Raw genomic sequence first — 18,791 nt, 5'->3', positions numbered from 1 at the left:
TTTTGTGCCATGAATTGAAATATATTTGGCAGTGTAATGTTCATCTTCAGCCTCGCTAGTAATCGCTCAATTCTTATGACTATTCTAAGCAGTAAGTTAGTAGATACTAGTAGGCCTATTACTGGCTAATAAGCTGTTAAAACGGCCAGTGGCAAAAGCCATATAGTTCATAGATGCTATTTGTGGTGGAAGTAAACTTAATAAGAAACGTTAGTCAGTTTAACACAATACTTAATTGTGTTAAGTGAAATATTCAAACTTGGCGTCATGTTAATGTTTGACAAAATGATCAAATATCGAGACGCCATACCAACACTTGGCACACATATAGCACAATGGCATAGTGGTTAAAGACACAACCTGTCATATGGGAGACCGCGGTTTGAATCCAGCGAGGGTAAAAACATTCATCCCTTATGATCGTGAGCTGGCTGAACTAGGCTTGCCTGGTTCCTTTTTTTGTTTTTTGAGGGAAACATGTCCAAAACTGTTGCTAATAAGCCCTTTATGAAAACTGCTGATGTGAAAAGAGCTTAATAATATACATTTGTTTGATTGATGATTGATAGTACTACTTATCACCTTTCTTCTGAAGCAAGTCAACAAAACAGGTACTGAGGCTCAACCTGATTGTGACCAAGGTGAGGAGGAATGGAATTTATCACGATGGAAGCGTCTAACTGGTTCTTCCACACTGAGAAGTGACATACCTTCACTATCTCATTTTCACACTCACAAAAGACACACTCTACCCTGACCCCACCCTGTTCCACCATGCGTTTATAAAGAGCATTCATATCATAAGACAATAACACATCTAATCACCATGAGTTTGAGGACCAAGAATCGCCTGGAGACAGTCGATCAATGCAAGCTAGATTTCAGCAGCATGTCTCAGGGCTCCAGAATCGGCCTGAAGACCAGCAGCAGTGGCTTCTTCATGGGAGGCCCCATCACAGCCATGCCCGTCAACAGGAGCCTGCTGGCACCAATCAACCTGCAGGTTGACCCCAGCATCCAGACAGTCCGCACCAATGAGACGAACCAGATCAAGGACCTCAACAACCGCTTTGTCACCTTCATTGACAAGGTACTGAACAAATTAGGTAGATTTTTTAGAAGTGAGTTCGAGTAAGAGTCAATGAGTATGGTTGTGATGATTGTAATGATATCATCACAACCATATAGTTGTGACCATATAGTAGTTTACTCACATTAAACTGTTACCTAAAACGCATATTTTTGTAATTTAGCAAATGCTCTTATTCACAGCAATCTAAAAGCATAGCTTATATATACAGTACAAGTTTTACTCAAGGGCATAATGAGAGATTTTGTTTTACCTTGTCAGTTCTGGAATTACAACCAGGGTAGATTGTGAATGTCCCAAAAAGACCAAGAGAAGCTCATCCATGCTTTTATCTCTAGAAGGGTTGACTACTGTAATGGCCTCTTAACTGGACTCCCAAAAAAGACTGCTAGAATGTTAACCAGGACCAAGAGAACAGAGCACGTCACTCCGGTTAAAAAATCTTTGCATTGGCTTCCAGTCAGTTACAGAATAGATTTCAAAGTGTTGCTTTTAGTTTAGAAATCTCTGAATGGTTTGGGACCCGAATACATTTCTGATGTTTGCAGAATATAAACTGAGCAGGGCTCTTAGATCCATGAACACAGGTCAGCTAGTAGAGCCCAGAGTCCAAACTAAACATGGAAAAGAATCTTAGATGTGCCCCAAACGTATACATTTTTAAATCCAGGTTTAAAACACTTCTCTTCTCACGTGCCTATGACTGAGCACTTAAACCTAACCACACTGTTCAGCCTTATAGCTTCCCACTTTTAATCGTTAGCCTTATAGCTTCCCACTTTTAATCTATTTTCTTATTGTATTTGCTTTGATGTTTTCATTTGAGTATTTGTTTTTATGTTATTGTTTTCATATATTTTTCTTTGTAAAGCACATTGAATTGCTTCGATGTATGAATTGTGCTATATAAATAAACTTGCTTGCTTGCTTGCTTACCAGAAGGGTATATACAATTCTTGTTAAGTGACTAACAGGTTTAATTACTTCTTAATACCTCTTGGAATGTCTTTCCTTGAAAGTGTGCGTGGGTGTGTGTGTGTGTGTTCCTGGTTTTAATTTACATGTAGGGACCAAAAGTCCCCATATAGTAGAACCTGACCAATTGGTCCCACTAGGTTCAGTTGGTGCCAACATGGAACATGTCTGTTTCCACTAACAAATGTGTGTTCACGTTTTGTTATCCTAGTTGGGACCCTCACAAGGATAGTAAAACAAACCAAATGTGACCATTTGTGGACATTTTGACATCTCTCATGAGGAAATGTATACTTTTAGCTTGGTTGGGTTTACAGGTTGACCCCAAGTTACAATTCGGGTAAGGAGTTAGGGTAAGGGAAAATGTATGTTTCTTTGGGTTATGGTCAGGTAAGTTTAAATATAGATTCCACAGTTTCTTTTGTATGATATACAATGAAATATTTGGACATATACACATTATTTTTGTAGTTTTTGGTTCTGTATTCCAGCACTTTAGATGTGAAATGCAATTATTACGTCACTCTAGCTTCAATTTTGATATGTCATATTACATAAACCTTTTAGAAATAACAGCATGCCAATTTTTTTTGGTAGGCTACTAATAATATTTGGACAAATATTATCACAGCTGAAGCTGAACGCAGGTGTATTTGTATCGTTGTTTATGTAATATGAGTTGTTTATGATTAGTCTTGATTTTAGACCTTTACATTTGTACTCTGTATCTTGGATCTGACAACATAAGGACAACATTAGCCCAAGTGAGGTCAGCATTGGCAAATGACCTGGTCGAACAAAGAAGACCTCCACAGTGGATGACCAAACGATGTTCACCATAATGAGGAAAAACTCCAATGGTCCAACAGGATCACTTACATGGATGAGTCAGCCTCAGCCATCCACAGAAAACCTCTCTAGCTGAACTACAGAGGCTTGACTGCACGGGGCAAAAACACTAGTAAAATCCAAAACAGTACTTCTTTAGGAGATGGCATTGTGGACAGATAAGACAAAGATGAACATTTAACTGATGTTGTCTCAGTCATCTTCAGTTATAATGTAACTGGTAACAGCTGCAGCAGGGATGAACCTGAACTGTACAGAAACATCTTGTCTGCTAAGATACTGTACAACCAAATGACTTTAAAATAACTGGATAGTGCTTGCAGACTTCAAGGAAGCATTGCATACAAAAGATAAGTGACCAGGTACTAACATTACTATTTTACTGAAAAATAATGTTGATCTGTCAACACTTTTGGCACCCTAAAATGAGAGGAACATGTATAAACATGTTGATATGGTTACACATGTACCCTCACATTAAATCTGATAGTCTGCACTTCAACCTCACGTTCATGTGTCCTTCAAATTAAATCTGATAGTCTGCACTTCAACCTCACGTTCATGTGTCCTTCAAATTAAATCTGATAGTCTGCACTTCAACCTCACGTTCATGTGTCCTTCAAATTAAATCTGATAGTCTGCACTTCAACCTCACGTTCATGTGTCCTTCAAATTAAATCTGATAGTCTGCACTTTAACCTCACATTCATGTGTCCTTCAAATTAAATCTGATAGTCTACACTTTAACCTCACGTTCATGTGTCCTTCAAATTAAATCTGATAGTCTGCACTTTAACCTCACGTTCATGTGTCCTTCAAATTAAATCTGATAGTCTGCACTTCAACCTCACGTTCATGTGTCCTTCAAATTAAATCTGATAGTCTGCACTTTAACCTCACATTCATGTGTCCTTCAAATTAAATCTGATAGTCTACACTTTAACCTCACGTTCATGTGTCCTTCAAATTAAATCTGATAGTCTGCACTTTAACCTCACGTTCATGTGTCCTTCAAATTAAATCTGAGAGTCTGCACTTTAACCTCACGTTCATGTGTCCTTCAAATTAAATCTGATAGTCTGCACTTTAACCTCACGTTCATGTGTCCTTCAAATTAAATCTGATAGTCTGCACTTTAACGTCACAGTCATGTGTCCTTCGAAGTGCAGGAATACAGAGCCAAACAAACCAAAACCATGTCACAGGCTTTTGGAGAGACAAAGTACTGGTGGGAACCTCAAGGCGATGTAGGTATTCATACTCACTGTGAATTTGTGATACAGGTGCGACTCCTGGAGCAGCAGAACAAGATGCTGGAGACCAAGTGGAGGCTGATGCAGGATCAGATGACTGGCCCCTCCGACATTGAGCCCATGTTCCAAGCCCACATCAGCAACCTGCAGAAACAACTGGACCAAGTCAACAATGACAATATCAGGATGGACCTTGAAAAAGAGAAAATGTACCATAACCTTAAGGACATCAGAACAAAGTAAGAACAGAATCTGGTTGGCGATCTGTGTTTTGAGCACATTGTGTCAAGGTCATCATCATGCAGGACGTTATGTATGCTGTACTGTGTTAAAAGCCTGAGTACCGTAGGTCTCCAAACCCAGAGGCGGAAAGCCCTTTTATAATATCTATTCTCTTGTTTTGGCTTGTTCCAGGTATCAAGATGAAATCAGCAAGAGGAACACATTGGAGAATGAATTTGTTTTGCTGAAAAAGGTATGCTATATCATTCCCTGTCCTAACACTGGTGTAGAATAGCATCATACAATTATTGTACAGAGTACCCAGATTCCCTCCGGTTGTATAATTAGGGTGTGGCTTTTGATTTGAGTAAAGTTTGAATTGCTACCTCAGTGTGAAAGATGTAGTTATGTGGTCGGTAATGCAATAATTTTAGATTAGGAGAAAGCGGATATTCAATGTTTTATGGAAGGCTGTGAAGAGTTAAAGAGAGTTTAATAATGAGCAAAGGTCATGTCAGCCTCCAAATTATGAAATGCAGACATGACATAGATGCAAAACCAAGCAGACAAAACAGCACTGGTCAATCCTTTTCTTAAAACCTACTTGTGAATCTGTTTTTGTATAGTTTTGCATCAGAATGTGCTCTGCTATTGGTTACAGGAATCAAATGTAACATATTATAAGCTCAAGTGTATATAGTTTAATTGACCATATAAGGCTACTCTTCCAGACAATAAACCTATCAGTTTCCTCAGTGAACATCGAATAGGCCCCTTTGTTCTTGATATTGAGAAAAAACTACTCCTTCGATAAGAACCACCTGCAAGATATCCTTAAATTATTTGATAACACTCAGAAAGAGTCACAGTCTATTTAAACTTAACAAAACAGTTCAAATGAATAGGTCAGAGTAGAAACATTGGAGAACAAATGATCAAATAGCTACAAAGAGCACAAAAAATCATTGTTGTCTATTCCCAAAAGTCTACTGATATTGCAATTTAAAATGACAACAGAAGCACACTCTAAAAATGACCTGTGACCCCCATAGCCAGCTGTATTTTTAATGCCAGGTCTTTCTCTTAACGTGATGTTGTCTTCTGATGTCCTTTAGGATGTGGATGCTGGTGTTCTGTCTAAGCTCGATCAAGAGCAGAAAGTGTCTGCACTGGTAGATGAAATCAACTTCTTGAAGGTCTTGTACAAACAGGTAAGCCAGTGTTCAATCTAAAATGTATATGTTTTATTTGTTATACTACTTTGTGGTTAATTCATAAATAATTAAACAATTTTAATCTTTAAATATTACAGACTCTGTATATAGCACTATAGAGATTACAGTATATGTAGTATATTGTATATAAAATGTCAGTCAAGACCCTTGAGACCCTTTCCCAATAATTTAATGTTCTCCTGTGATAGGACCTGACTGAGCTGCAGTCCAGCGTGAAGGAAACCTCTGTGGTGGTTGAGATGGACAACTCCCGTGGCCTGGACATGAAGCAGACAATTGCTGACGTTAAGGCCCAGTATGAAGATATCTCAGTCCGCGGTCAAAAGCAGGCCGAGAGCTGGTACAAGACCAAGGTGAGGAGGTCACATGGGTTAGAGTTTGAGCAAAGACAACATTTTGACGGCTCAGCCGTAAAGCAGGTCAAACAGTCGTTCATTAAACCTCTCTAAATACAGGGCTTTGTAAACATGCCACTTCTGTGGAAAGTGAGACTGTTACCTCCTAATGCATTCCTGGCTGTGTTTGTCTCTGCCCACGTCAGGTTGACAGTTTGGTCAGCAAGGCTGGACAGGCTGCTGAAGTGGTGCGCAACACTAAGGCTGAGATCTTTGAGCTGAACCGTTTGATCAGCCGACTGCAGAATGACATTTTGGTCGTGAAGGGAAAGGTGAGAACCTCTCCTGACTGGACGGAGCAATGTAGCTTATAACTGAAAACTGTCATAATCATACTGCCAGAATGAACAGAATGCCACTATAATTGATGAGTACTGTGGGTCTAGGCTTGGCGGTTTCTGCTTCGGTCACCCCATCATTATTTCAAGTTTGGAATGGCACAAATTTAGCACATTTGAATGCTGAAACATTGTTTCACTTAGGCTGAACTACCAGTAGGGTATGTTTTTGTTGGGGTGGAATGCTCAGAACACATTCAAATTAACCATATCTTAACTTATAAAGGAGAGAAACTCATGGCATATAATTAGACCAGCACACACAGAAGACAGAGGATGACAGTGTTTAAATGCTTACCTTAAGTACATAGATCACATACACAATAATGCATATTGTTACCTCTAATTAAAGACGGTAAATATGATCTACAATCAGGGCCAGCTGTAGCCATTTGGGAGCACTAAGCAAAATGATGTGTGGGGCCCCCTGCCCCTAGCATACCCTTGCGGCTGGGGGCCCTAAGCAACCGCTTATGTCACTTATGCCTACAACTGGCCCTGCTTACAATAATAGCCTATAGCAAACAATTACGAGTTTCTTACTTTGGTTCCAAATATGGACATATTCCCCCTTAATCCTGCAGAACACTGCCCTAGAGAGACAGATAATCGACGTGGAGGCCCGCGGAGAGACAGTCGTGAAAAATGCCAAAACTCAAATCAATGACCTGGAGGCAGCTATGCAGAGAGCCAAGTGGGATATGGCCTGTCAGATCAGGGAGTATCAGGACTTGATGAACGTCAAGCTTGCCTTGGATATGGAGATTTCCACCTACAGGAAACTGCTGGAGGGAGAGGAGACCAAGTAAGGAAATCTGAAGGACTCAAATATCTCAAATATGTGTTCCACTATCACCAGCTCCTCTGCTATTAGCAAAGACAGCTCATAAAATGAATAACATGTATATTACGTTAGTTGTATGATGATCTTTCTCTCGCTTCCTCTTCTGCCAACAGCTTCGGACAACAATCAATCATCAAGATATCTTCCATCCAGCCCCATTGTAAGTTTTCTTTCTCCCTAAACTATAAGATGTAATAGAAAACTGTCCTGACCACCATTTTCTCCAATGTGAGCTTTTTTTCCTCACATTCATTAATCTTAAACCCTTGTTACAAAGGATTATACTATTTTATGATAGAAAAGAAATGTGTGGTAATTATCATGAAGAGGGATTAGGGAATCATTATAAATCTCCCCTCAGACACCATGCCGGAGACCAGATACCAGCTGCCCACATGCTCCTCCCCTATCGTCATCAAGACAGTGGAATTGAAAGACTCTTCCACATCATACCAGTGAAAAACAATCTGTTTTTGAGACGCGACATGACTCAAGAGCTGCATATATAACACTTGAAGTTGCTTCAGTAATGTTTTAAATAGGGCACATTTAGGTATCAATGTCTTGTATAGTTTTCATAACACTACATGGCTGTCTTTTCCTTGGTGACAAAATACTTTATCTTCATTAATAAAAGTGTACTCCAGAGGGTTTGTATAATTTCTGCCAGTAGTTTTGTAAACAGCGCAGAAGATCTGGAACAGTCCGTTTTGTCGTGCTACATTATCCATTTGTGTGTGAACAATTGCACAAAAGCCCTGAGGAAATGTTTCATGAGCACAATTAGTAACATTTTAAACTCAGTTCATGCAATTAAACTCAGTTCATGCAAAGAATTTGCTTAAGATCCTGAAGTGTACTTTCAAACGTGTTTCTCTTCAACAATTTAAATTTTCCTACACCAATGACAACTACTTTATTGTGTTTGTGACCAACTGTTGAAATGTAAACAGTTTTCTTACTTCAGTTGCAACGGTTCTATGATGAAATATTACCAAGATGTCCACAGACATCTTAATTTCCTTCATTCCGTTCTTGCGTAGGACAGCAGGACAGCACGGTTTTTAACAGAGTGCCAGTTACAGCCTATTTAGGTATCAATGTCTTGGGTAGTGTGTCAGACCGAAAATGGGTCACAATGGAAAATAACACGTAAACTCAAACGAACAAGGAAGACCTTCACCAAGAGAACAGTTCAATTACTTTTATTTGCAGACAGGGTAATAAAGTTTGCTACAAAAGGGGGCTTTTCTAACTATATATTCCAGTCTCAAATCAGACAACTAGGTATTTACAAGTGTGATAAACCAGAACAAATATGAAACCAGGCAGGTCCTATGGCCTGTGATGTCCTAGAGGTCCTGGGCCAGCTGGGTCAGATATCCCTCTCAGTGCAACAGGGTTTTACCTGTGACAGATCAGAGGTAACACAAGCACCAAATGGTTGCAAGGTCTGCAATCGCCGCAGTGTGCCATGGGCTTTATTTAGATCTGGGAAACCAGTTTGGCACAGTTAAAGATGACGTAGAACAGAAAACCAGCAGCTCCAGTGGAGTACCACTGGCTGTCTACTTTGTGAATAAAGTCCACCATCTGACAATGCCCGGTTCATTAGCCATCACCAAGCATCAAAGCTTATTGTAGTCAGGTGTGTTCAGTTAAACAGCTTTCCTGGACATCGCTTCTCCAGGCCTGCAGATATACCCAGCGAGCAGGACCTTAATGACCCTTACTCACCCACCCTCCCGCTAACTTCCTCACACAGTACATTAGACCCGACACAGACAATCTTGACGCCTTCAGGCTGATCTGACCAGATCTTCTTCATGTAAAAAAACTCAGGTTTCTAGGTTCAAGACCACTGAATTAAAATGTTATTGATAGAAAGAACCAAAAAGTGTTTGACAATGCTTGAAAGATGAACTCAACTGATTCTAGCTTTCTTCTTTCAGAAATGTGTTAGATACATAATCCCTAACATCCTACTCTCTATTTAGGCTATATGATGGCTCACTCCTAAATATGATGTTGTATGTAGAAATGAAAACACTTCTGCTGTTGTTAACCACAGGTATTAGATGATTAGATTAACTTGCAAACTCACAATAAAAACTGGTTTGGTGGGATTCCTAGAATTGACATAAAACCGACATTACAGTATAAAATTTTTAATTGACTCAATTTCCTCCTATGGCAGGTTACAAGCAACATGAAATACAAATTACATATTACTACCAAATCCTTGATACCCCTAGCTGTGTGTACAATAAAACCAAAATAATACAAACTTGGTAGGCAATTAAGCCATGTGTCATTTCGCTGCAAAGGTAGTTGCAGAACGTTCTATTTGTTGCATGCGTTGGATTTACCAAACGTAATGCCTTGTTCACACCTACAGTGTCAATCCTCATATTTACATTCATGCCTCATCGGGTTATACCTGCAACAGAAGAGAACATTTCACCCAACGCATGCAACGAACTGAATGTTCTGCAACTGCCCGAAATGAAGCACAGGTAGCGCAGCATTCCATCAGAAATAATTGAACTTCTGGGATAACAGAGCGAATTGACGCTGAATGTGTGATCTTAGGATAATAATTAACATCTGTTGCCTATTTGTGTCCTATCATTGATATAAACACAATCTCAATGCTGCATGGTCATTTCTGCTGAGATCCGGCAGATAGACTGCGATGACAACTTTTGTACCATGAAGCAACGAATTGATTTAAAATGTATTTTCATTTCCAGTTTCATTCATAAACGCCTGGCCAGTTAAGAAAATGAAGTATTCAATATTTGAGAATGACTTATTTGAGTAATAAATGGAATGCTGGCTAAATCCCTGAACATGTATCATTAATGTACAATGAGACAGAAGATCAGGAAGCTTAAACAAAATCTAGCATCAGACAACTTCCAACTGATTTCCATGCAACATGTCTAGAAAATGAATGTGTCATGACCCTTGTCAAGAATCAAATTCCCCATGCTACTTGGTTATTTCTGTTGTGATGAGGCCCATGGTTACATAGAATGTACCGTAGGGAAAGGTAATGATGCAATGGATGTGCACAAAGACTTTAGTGACGCTGATGGGGGAGCAAGGCTCCAGCTTTTCCATTTGACAACAGAAGCAGGCTGCCTCTTTTGACCAATATAAAATAATTTCTGTTAAACAAAATGTTGTGAAAAACTATCATTGTGCTATTACATTATAGTAGAAATATTCTTATTACAATAAAAATATTATACATATGGCCATATACACTCACCTAAAGGATTATTAGGAACACTATACTAATACTGTGTTTGACCCCCTTTCGCCTTCAGAACTGCCTTAATTCTACGTGGCATTGATTCAACAAGGTGCTGAAAGCATTCTTTAGAAATGTTGGCTCATATTGATAGGATAGCATCTTGCAGTTGGAGATTTGTGGGATGCACATCCAGGGCACGAAGCTCCCGTTCCACCACATCCCAAAGATGCTCTATTGGGTTGAGATCTGGTGACTGTGGGGGCCATTTCAGTACAGTGAACTCATTGTCATGTGCAAGAAACCAATTTGAAATTATTCGAGCTTTGTAACATGGTGCATTATCCTGCTGGAAGTAGCCATCAGAGGATGGTCATAAAGGGATGGACATGGTCAGAAACAATGCTCAGGAAGGCCGTGGCATTTAAACGATGCCCAATTGGCACTAAGGGGCCTAAAGTGTGCCAAGAAAACATCCCCCACACCATTACATCACCACCACCAGCCTGCACAGTGGTAACAAGGCATGATGGATCCATGTTCTCATTCTGTTTACGCCAAATTCTGACTCTACCATCTGAATGTCTCAACAGAAATCGACACTCATTAGACCAGGCAACATTCTTCCAGTCTTCAACTGTCCAATTTTGGTGAGCTCGTGCAAATTGTAGCCTCTTTTTCCTATTTGTAGAGATGAGTGGTACCCGGTGGGGTCTTCTGCTGTTGTAGCCCATCCGCCTCAAGGTTATGCATGTTGTGGCTTCACAAATGCTTTGCTGCATACCTCGGTTGTAACGAGTGGTTATTTCCGTCAAAGTTGCTCTTCTATCAGCTTGAATCAGTTGGCCCATTCTCCTCTGACCTCTAGCATCAACAAGGCATTGTCGCCCACAGGACTGCCGCATACTGGATGTTTTTCCCTTTTCACACCATTCTTTGTAAACCCTAGAAATGGTTGTGCGTGAAAATCCCAGTAACTGAGCAGATTGTGAAATACTCAGACCGGCCCGTCTGGCACCAACAACCATGCCACGCTCAAAATTGCTTAAATCACCTTTCTTTCCCATTCTGACATTCAGTTTGGAGTTCAGGAGATTGTCTTGACCAGGACCACACCCCTAACTGCATTGAAGCACCTGCCATGTGATTGGTTGATTAGATAATTGCATTAATGAGAAATTGAACAGGTGTTCCTAATAATCCTTTAGGTGAGTGTACAAACCTGTAAAGCCATTTGCGACACCCTTGCCCTTTGCCTCACAGTGGTTTAATCCACTGCCCCCCAGCCCTCAGAAGTAGCAAGTCCTGCAGATACGGTGCATTTGTGGGTATCTGACACAAGACACAGTCCGTTGTTGGTTGACTTTCACTAAGTTGTTCAAACAAAGTACATGTTAAACATTTATTTACTTCTACCACTCAATACAATAAAAACATGTCTAACCGTCACCAGCCTTAATTTTCTCTGCTCGTGGTTAGCTATAGTGGTAAGCTGATGTTTGGTAGCAAGCTACAGTAACATCAACCAGCTTTTGCAGCTGTTTGAATTCGAGTCGCAGAGAACCTCGCAGTGCAGTGTATGTAGTGTTCAATTAGCTGGCAAGGTGACAATGTTCGTGTCTACCGTCTGAAAGGCACCCAATGCACGTAGCTAACGTGAGGCTAATCCCAGACATCCCAAATCTCCCGGAAGTTCCGGGAGTCTCCCGCATATTGATAGCGGCTCCCTGGTGCCCGCAAATGAGTTAAAATATCACGGAATTTAAAACGAGTGGTCAAGGGCGCACATGCGAGACAGAGACTGTGCTTCTGTGTGTGTGCTAGTCTGCGTGTGTGCCTCATGAAGCACATGTAATACAGAGAGCATCCTGATTGGCCTGTTTCGGTAAATCAACCAATCAATTGTCAGTGTGGGCGGGCTTTTATCTCTTCTTTCGAGTCCGGAAATGAATACTCAGTCAGTTCAGTATAGAAACAAGAGCGCCATGGCAGAGGGAGAGTGCCCCAAAAAACGCAAATACATGACACATTTTACGTAAGTCTACACGAAAGTGTACCCCAGTCTTATAAGAGTAAAAAATAATGACAGTCTTGCACGCTGTACAGTTTGCAAGAGCGACTTCAGCATTGGCCATGGTGGGTTAAATGATTGTAAAAGTCATATTATTGTCCTCCTTTTTATTGGGGGGGGGGGGGGGGGGGGGGTCGTCGGGATACCTCCTTGAAATGACTTTTTGCAGGTTGGGATGTCTGCAATCCAGTAAAATATATATATGTTGGTAGGTTTCACAAAATAGCTGAGTTTGCAGAGCTACTGTAGCATGCAAACCGATGGTGCAAACTAAAACAGTATTACAGCACTACTTCTGGTGTCCCCCTCAAACTTTGCTTGTCGAGATTTATTTTTTGTGATCCCCTATGAATGTTGTACGCATCTTCGCTCAGACAATCGGATTTGAGCTTGTTCCCGAGTTTGCCCCCCAGCCGTTATCTCTGATGGCGTCTACTTCTTTCGTTGTAGTTGGAAATACTTTTGGAATGGACTTGCGCCGTATTTCTCAAGGGAGTTGTTAGACAGTAAGATACAAAAATCATGTAGATTCATAAAAATGTATTAAAATTAAGACGTCTGTTCATCTGTGTCTTTGGCCAATAGATTTTGCGCAGTAGACCGGTTTTATGTGCAATCTGGACCATGTTCGTTAAATAAAGAAGTTTCCAAAAAAGGAGAGAATTAATGTCTGTCATAAAGGATATTGCATATTGTACTTCCCTTGTATTCCCGCTTCATAAACTGCCACCCGGAAATATTGTTCACTGACAAAACATCGGTCCACATCTGTTCACGTTCCTTTTCTAAACGTTTTCTGCTTCTTTCCAGGAAGCTGATCATTTATTGACTCCACCTCTTTGAACGAGAAAATAAAGAGACGAGGGGAAAATATATCATGGACTCGGCAACGTCGAGGGATTCTTTTCAAAGTAAGGATACACCGTCCTGATAATTATTTGTTGTGCCATATTCTCGCAATTTCTTAATAAGGGAATGTTCTCCTGGGCATATTCAAAGCCTTGGAAATGTTGATGCTCCCTCTTCATGATGTAATTTTTTGTTGGGAATTGTTCTAACCAACTGTAGAACCTCCCAGAGACAGGTGAATTAAACCTGAAATCAAGTGAAACGCTTTGATTGCACATAGGTGGACATCATTTAACTAATAACATGACCGTTGGTAGCATTAAACATTTCCTGTTTAATCTAAAATGGTAAACTGCTGGCCAGTGAAAGTATGGGAGCTCACCTCCCCCTGGGTCTCACTTCGACCATTATGTGCAGGAGCTCAGCTCCAGCTGGCTCAGGCCCAATTTAACCCCTGGTTGCAGGACAGCTCATTTAGCTGTGTCATAGGAAATCACTGGCAACAAGTCCTAATTAAATGAATTGTGATGTCACATTGTAACACGATAACTAGTTCCTAGTTTGACCCCTATTTTAAACCCTGTGTATCTCTTGACAGTTATCCACACAATGCACAAGGAAGCACTGCTTGCTCATAGAAAGCAGTCAGAGGACACATCAACACTTCTTGGAGGCCAGTCACCCAAAAAACTTGTTGATGATGGCAAGTACATTCTTCTCATGACCACTGGTACTGAAGTGACAGAAAAAAGTGAGCAAGAGAATTTGCAATCATGTCAAAATGCCATTCTAACAGCACTACCTGAAAACAGAGACCAGCCCAAACCAGTCATAGTGGTTGGTCCTGCAGGATTTGGCAAAACCACTGCCTTAGAGAAGCTAATATTGGACTGGGCCACAGGTAAACATCTCCAGCACTTTTCCTGGGTTTTCAAGTTTACTTTTAGTTACCTGAATGTCCAGAAGGGGGTGATGTCTCTCAAGGAATTGTTGCTTCAGACCCACAGTCACCTCTCCCCTGAGTCCCTTGCCCTAGTCCTGCAGAAGCCACAGTCTCTGCTGTTTTTGTTTGATGGGCTGGATCAGTACAAGAACAACCTAGACCTCCCTACATCCCATACCCTTTGCTCTGACCCTAACCAGCCATCCCCTGTCCCTGTGCTAATTGCGAACCTGGTCCATGGTACTCTCCTGCAGGGGGCAGCCACACTGCTGACCTCCAGACCTACCACACCCACTCTTGAGTCTCTGGATGGCCACCGCGTGGAGCTGTTGGGTTTTCTGAAGCCCCAAAGAAATGACTACTTCAACAGTTTTTTCTCAGATCCAACTGCAGCCAACCGAGCATTCCAGAACATGGAAAGGACATTGGGGTTCTATGAGATCTGTACATCTCCTAATTTCTGCTGGACAACGTGTTTCATTTACAAGTCTTTAATGGAGGCTGGAGAGAGTCTTCCTGAGACACTAACCCAGTTGTTTGTTTGCATTACTGGCCACCTTATTCGTGCACTGTCATTGGACAAGGACCATGCAAGAGACCTCATGTCTTCTCTGGGCAGAATGGCTTCTCATTGCTGTCTTTCCCCACATTCTCAATGCTCCACAGAAGAAATGACTTCCTTTGGTCTTCAACAGTTTCTAACAACTCCAACATCACTGAAAGATTTTCTGCACATAGACGGTGCCCCAGAATCAAAAGACTGCTCTTTTTCCTTCCACACCCAGATGATGCAAGAGTTTATCACGGCTGTTTCCTTTTACTTAGACGAGTCCGAAGAAGTAAATGTCGAAGATTTGTTGGAGAAGCATGGGGGCTGCATGGAGTTTCTTGACCTTTATCTGGTGGGGCTTGCTGAACCCTCTCAAAGGAAGCCTCTGGAGTCTCACCTAGGAATGTGGAACCCTGACCGCATTGTGGACTTAAACAGTTGGTTTAGAAGCACCACTGAGAAGGCACTGCAGAGCTATCAAAAAGAGAGGCACCTACACTACCTTCGCCTGCTCCATCAAAGTCAGAATAAGAAGCTGGTGAAGGATAACATGAGGTCTGCCCGTGGCATCAACTATGGGGGTCTGAGTGTGCAGGACTGTGTGGTACTCAACTACACAGTGACATGTATGGAGGAGTGGGATCAGCTGAATCTGTACCGCAGCATAGATCTAACAGAGGAGAAAGCCAGTCTTCTGGTTCCTGCCATGAGTCTCTCTCGTGTCATAAAGTGAGTCATTATCTGTTGTGTAGTATTTGGCTGCTTGCAACTGTGAGCCAATTCAGTCTGGTAAATGTTATGATAAAGTACTGTTGGCAATCAATATCTAAAGCCAGCTTTTCAGGTCCTGCCACTGAGGAACTGCATGCAAATGATTCTGAACACATTTCTGAATCAAATTAACTGTAGTATGTCTGTTGTAAACCAAATAAGCTGTTACTGTTCCTCTCTGCATTGTAGAATGAGACACAACAGTATTATTTATTGCATAAATAAAATGTAAAAAATCTTTACAGTTTTAACACGCTTCAAAAGAGCTGCATAATCAGACACATCTCCTTGTTATTTTTTCCAGTCTAGGTCAGAGTTCTTTCACCGCTGGGGCTCTCAATCACCTGGCCTTAGCACTGCGCCAGGGAAGAACCATAGAGCTGGATATGTCCAACAATCACATGGGTGACACAGGGTTTAAACTTCTCTGCACAGGACTTGGGGATTGCCACATAGAGATATTGAAGTGAGTTCAATCTAATACTTAACAGAACAGGACATTTAAATGTAAAGCGCAACTCAATATTTAAGGTGCCCTTATAGTAAATTACTAAAAATATATGTATATATATATATATATATATATATATATATATATATACACATAAACAAGACCAAGTTTAATACTTAGGTCTTAGGTTGAATAAGATGTGTTTTAAAGTTATGCCACTGCACACCTAATTATAACATTGTTATTATAACTTCCCTATGACAGGCTCATTTCGGTATGTTCCGCTTGTGACTGAATTGGCCCGTTTAATCTCATTGCTTGATTGGCTTTTGTAGACTTCCAGTGTGTGAGTTGACTGATGCTTGCTGTGAGGACCTGGTAGCAGTCCTGACCTCTGGGAGATCCCACCTCCGTGTGCTGAACCTGAGGGCGAATGCACTCCGGGACCCAGGACTCATCAAGTTGAGCCAAGCACTTGGGAGCCCTCACTGCAAACTGCAGGAGCTTCAGTATGTACTCCAGAATGGACATTGTTACGCAAGCAGTCCTAAAGATGAATACACCTGATAAACCATTAATGATAAACATGTTATTATCCTGTAATTAATCAACTTGATTTTTTTTTAAGGCTACAAATGTGCGAGTTCACAGGAGAGTCCATGAAGGCCTTATCAACTGCACTGAGCTCTGGCCAATCACAGCTGAGAATACTTGACCTGGCACAGAACCAGATCACCGACCATGGAGTGGATTGGCTGGTCAAGGCTCTCCAGCATCCCTGCTGTCAACTGCAAAGCCTGATGTAAGGACCAGAGAGATTCTGCTCACATTATTATTGTGCCTATAAGACAAATAAAAAAGCCATACAAGCTCAGCCATGACAGCAAAGTGATATATGACTCACAGTGTGTAAGTCTCCTGTTTCCCTCTCGGCTTTGTCCCTCGTCAGATTGTTTGATAATGACTTGACGGCCGCATGTTGCGCTGGTGTGGCTGCGGCCTTGCTGTCAGAATGCTGCAGGCTGACTGAGCTGGATCTGTCTGTGAATGAGTTAGGACAGGAGGGGGCGCTGCAGCTGTTGAAGGCCCTCAGCAAGCCCGGGCATCCGCTGGAAAAACTGAGGTACAGCAGAATACGTTCAATGCATCAACTGTATTACCTGTCGTAGTCTAGGGAGTCCCTTGGTACAGACACGATTTACCTGTGTGTCAGGACCAATGACGTTTCTCTGTTGCAGCTTGGTCCGCTGTGAGTTGAATCCACTGGTCTTTAAGGAGTTGGGTGTGTTGCTTAGCAATGGGACCTCCAGACTGAAATCGCTGTCTTTGGGCCTGAACAAAGTTGGAGATGAAGGAGCCAAGCATCTGTGGGTGGCCCTGGGTGACCAACGCTGCAGACTGGAACACCTGGAGTAAGTTAAGAGGCCGTGGGGTAGACGGATGCGGATCAGTGACCAGAATCCAGTTTCACACAGTGTGCATGATACTGATGTCATGTCATCAGTGACTTAGCACTATAAACTGGTGTCGTCACAAAGAGCTATTTTGGTATTCAAGGATTTTATCAGTGATCCTCAAGATTAGTCTAGTTAGGATGTTTGGATGAACAAAATGCTTTTAAGAAACGCAAGGTAGGCTTTTCAAACTTAGGACTACTGATGTGCTCAGTACCAGATCATTTAATTTATTTCAAATTCCTTCTTGTATTCTCCCACCCCATCAAACATTACATCCAACATCGCAAGAGCTGTAATTTTGGCAAAGGGAGGGGGCAAAAAGCACTATAAGTAGGGGTGCCAATATATATATTTTGTCTTTTCACTAACGACCCGGCCCCGGATAAGCGGAAGATGATGCTATGCTATGCTATGCTATGCTACTAACTTAAAGGTTAGATTCATATGATAGCTTCCATTCAGGCCCACTGAAACCATGGATAGGTCAGCCCCAAAGAAATGATCGAATAACAGCTGTAATATACTGCCAAACCCTGCTCACCACCCTACATGTAGACAGACTCATACTGGAACTGTGCTCCTATGCTTGCCAACAACTGTGTATATACCAAGGACAAGCTCTAGGCCCAACAGAAATAACGTTGTGTCTTACAGCATTGAAATGATCCAGCTGACGGACGCCTCCATTGGAGACCTGAGTACAGCAGTATCAGCCAGTGGCTCTCTGAAGAGTCTTGTCCTGAAGAACAACCTGCTGACTGACAGGTCAGTTCCAGCCCTGGTCCGAGTCACGCAGGACAGCCGCACTATGCAGGAAATGAAGTGAGTGAGCCCATGTTGTGCCGGATGCCCCTGATTCATTCTTGTATATGGTGGTTCTATAAAACAATATCCACGTGTTATTTAGATTGTGATAGGACCACACCTCAGGTAAACACATCTTCAGAGGTGCTTCTGTTGTGACGTGTCCAATCACAAATTGACAAATGCCAGGGTTGACATCTGCCTTCCTGTCTTTCAGTCTGCAGTATAACGACTTCAGTGAAGATGTGTTTGAGCTGATGGACCAGTGTGCTAAAATCAAATACTGAAAAAGTTACTCAAACTTGATGACCAAGCAAAAACCAAACCATTGACAGTATTACAATAACATTCAAACAGCCACAGACTGAATTGACAGCAGCTGTTTGATAGTGAACATTTATATGACTACTTGAGTACAGTATCTTACATATTGGT

The 18,791-nt window shown here is 41.5% G+C and overlaps 2 protein-coding genes across 4 annotated transcripts; both read left to right on the top strand.

The window, feature by feature from the left end:
- The first annotated feature begins 728 nt into the window (after nucleotides 1–728).
- LOC105013980 (keratin, type II cytoskeletal 8) lies at nucleotides 729–8,038 on the top strand. The gene is made up of 9 exons (XM_010875895.4): nucleotides 729–1,090; nucleotides 4,198–4,406; nucleotides 4,582–4,642; nucleotides 5,505–5,600; nucleotides 5,813–5,977; nucleotides 6,166–6,291; nucleotides 6,942–7,162; nucleotides 7,315–7,361; nucleotides 7,563–8,038. The coding sequence occupies exons 1-9, from the start codon at nucleotides 827–829 to the stop codon at nucleotides 7,658–7,660; spliced, it is 1,287 nt and encodes a 428-aa protein (XP_010874197.1). The 5' UTR covers nucleotides 729–826; the 3' UTR covers nucleotides 7,661–8,038.
- A 4,244-nt stretch (nucleotides 8,039–12,282) lies between these two features.
- Nucleotides 12,283–18,783, top strand: si:ch73-233m11.2 (NACHT, LRR and PYD domains-containing protein 14). Of its 3 annotated transcripts, none has more exons than XM_010875899.4 (10): nucleotides 12,283–12,495; nucleotides 13,342–13,442; nucleotides 13,979–15,602; nucleotides 15,949–16,110; nucleotides 16,431–16,604; nucleotides 16,724–16,897; nucleotides 17,045–17,218; nucleotides 17,334–17,507; nucleotides 18,207–18,374; nucleotides 18,574–18,783. In XM_010875899.4, exons 2-10 carry the CDS (start codon nucleotides 13,409–13,411, stop codon nucleotides 18,641–18,643), a joined length of 2,754 nt encoding a protein of 917 aa, XP_010874201.2. In that variant the 5' UTR covers nucleotides 12,283–12,495; nucleotides 13,342–13,408; the 3' UTR covers nucleotides 18,644–18,783. The 3 variants fall into 3 exon arrangements, with proteins under 3 accessions (XP_010874201.2, XP_010874202.2, XP_010874203.2); XM_010875900.4 differs by lacking the exon at nucleotides 12,283–12,495 and adding an exon at nucleotides 12,531–12,596; XM_010875901.3 differs by lacking the exon at nucleotides 12,283–12,495 and having other exon boundaries at nucleotides 12,730–13,442; nucleotides 18,207–18,317; nucleotides 18,574–18,721.
- The last annotated feature ends 8 nt before the right edge of the window (nucleotides 18,784–18,791 follow it).

Source organism: Esox lucius, chromosome 12 (genome assembly GCF_011004845.1).
Source record: "Esox lucius isolate fEsoLuc1 chromosome 12, fEsoLuc1.pri, whole genome shotgun sequence".
NCBI lineage: Eukaryota > Metazoa > Chordata > Actinopteri > Esociformes > Esocidae > Esox > Esox lucius.
The sequence above is the reverse complement of the archived record's forward strand: the minus strand, read 5'-3'. Positions and strand labels throughout refer to the sequence as shown.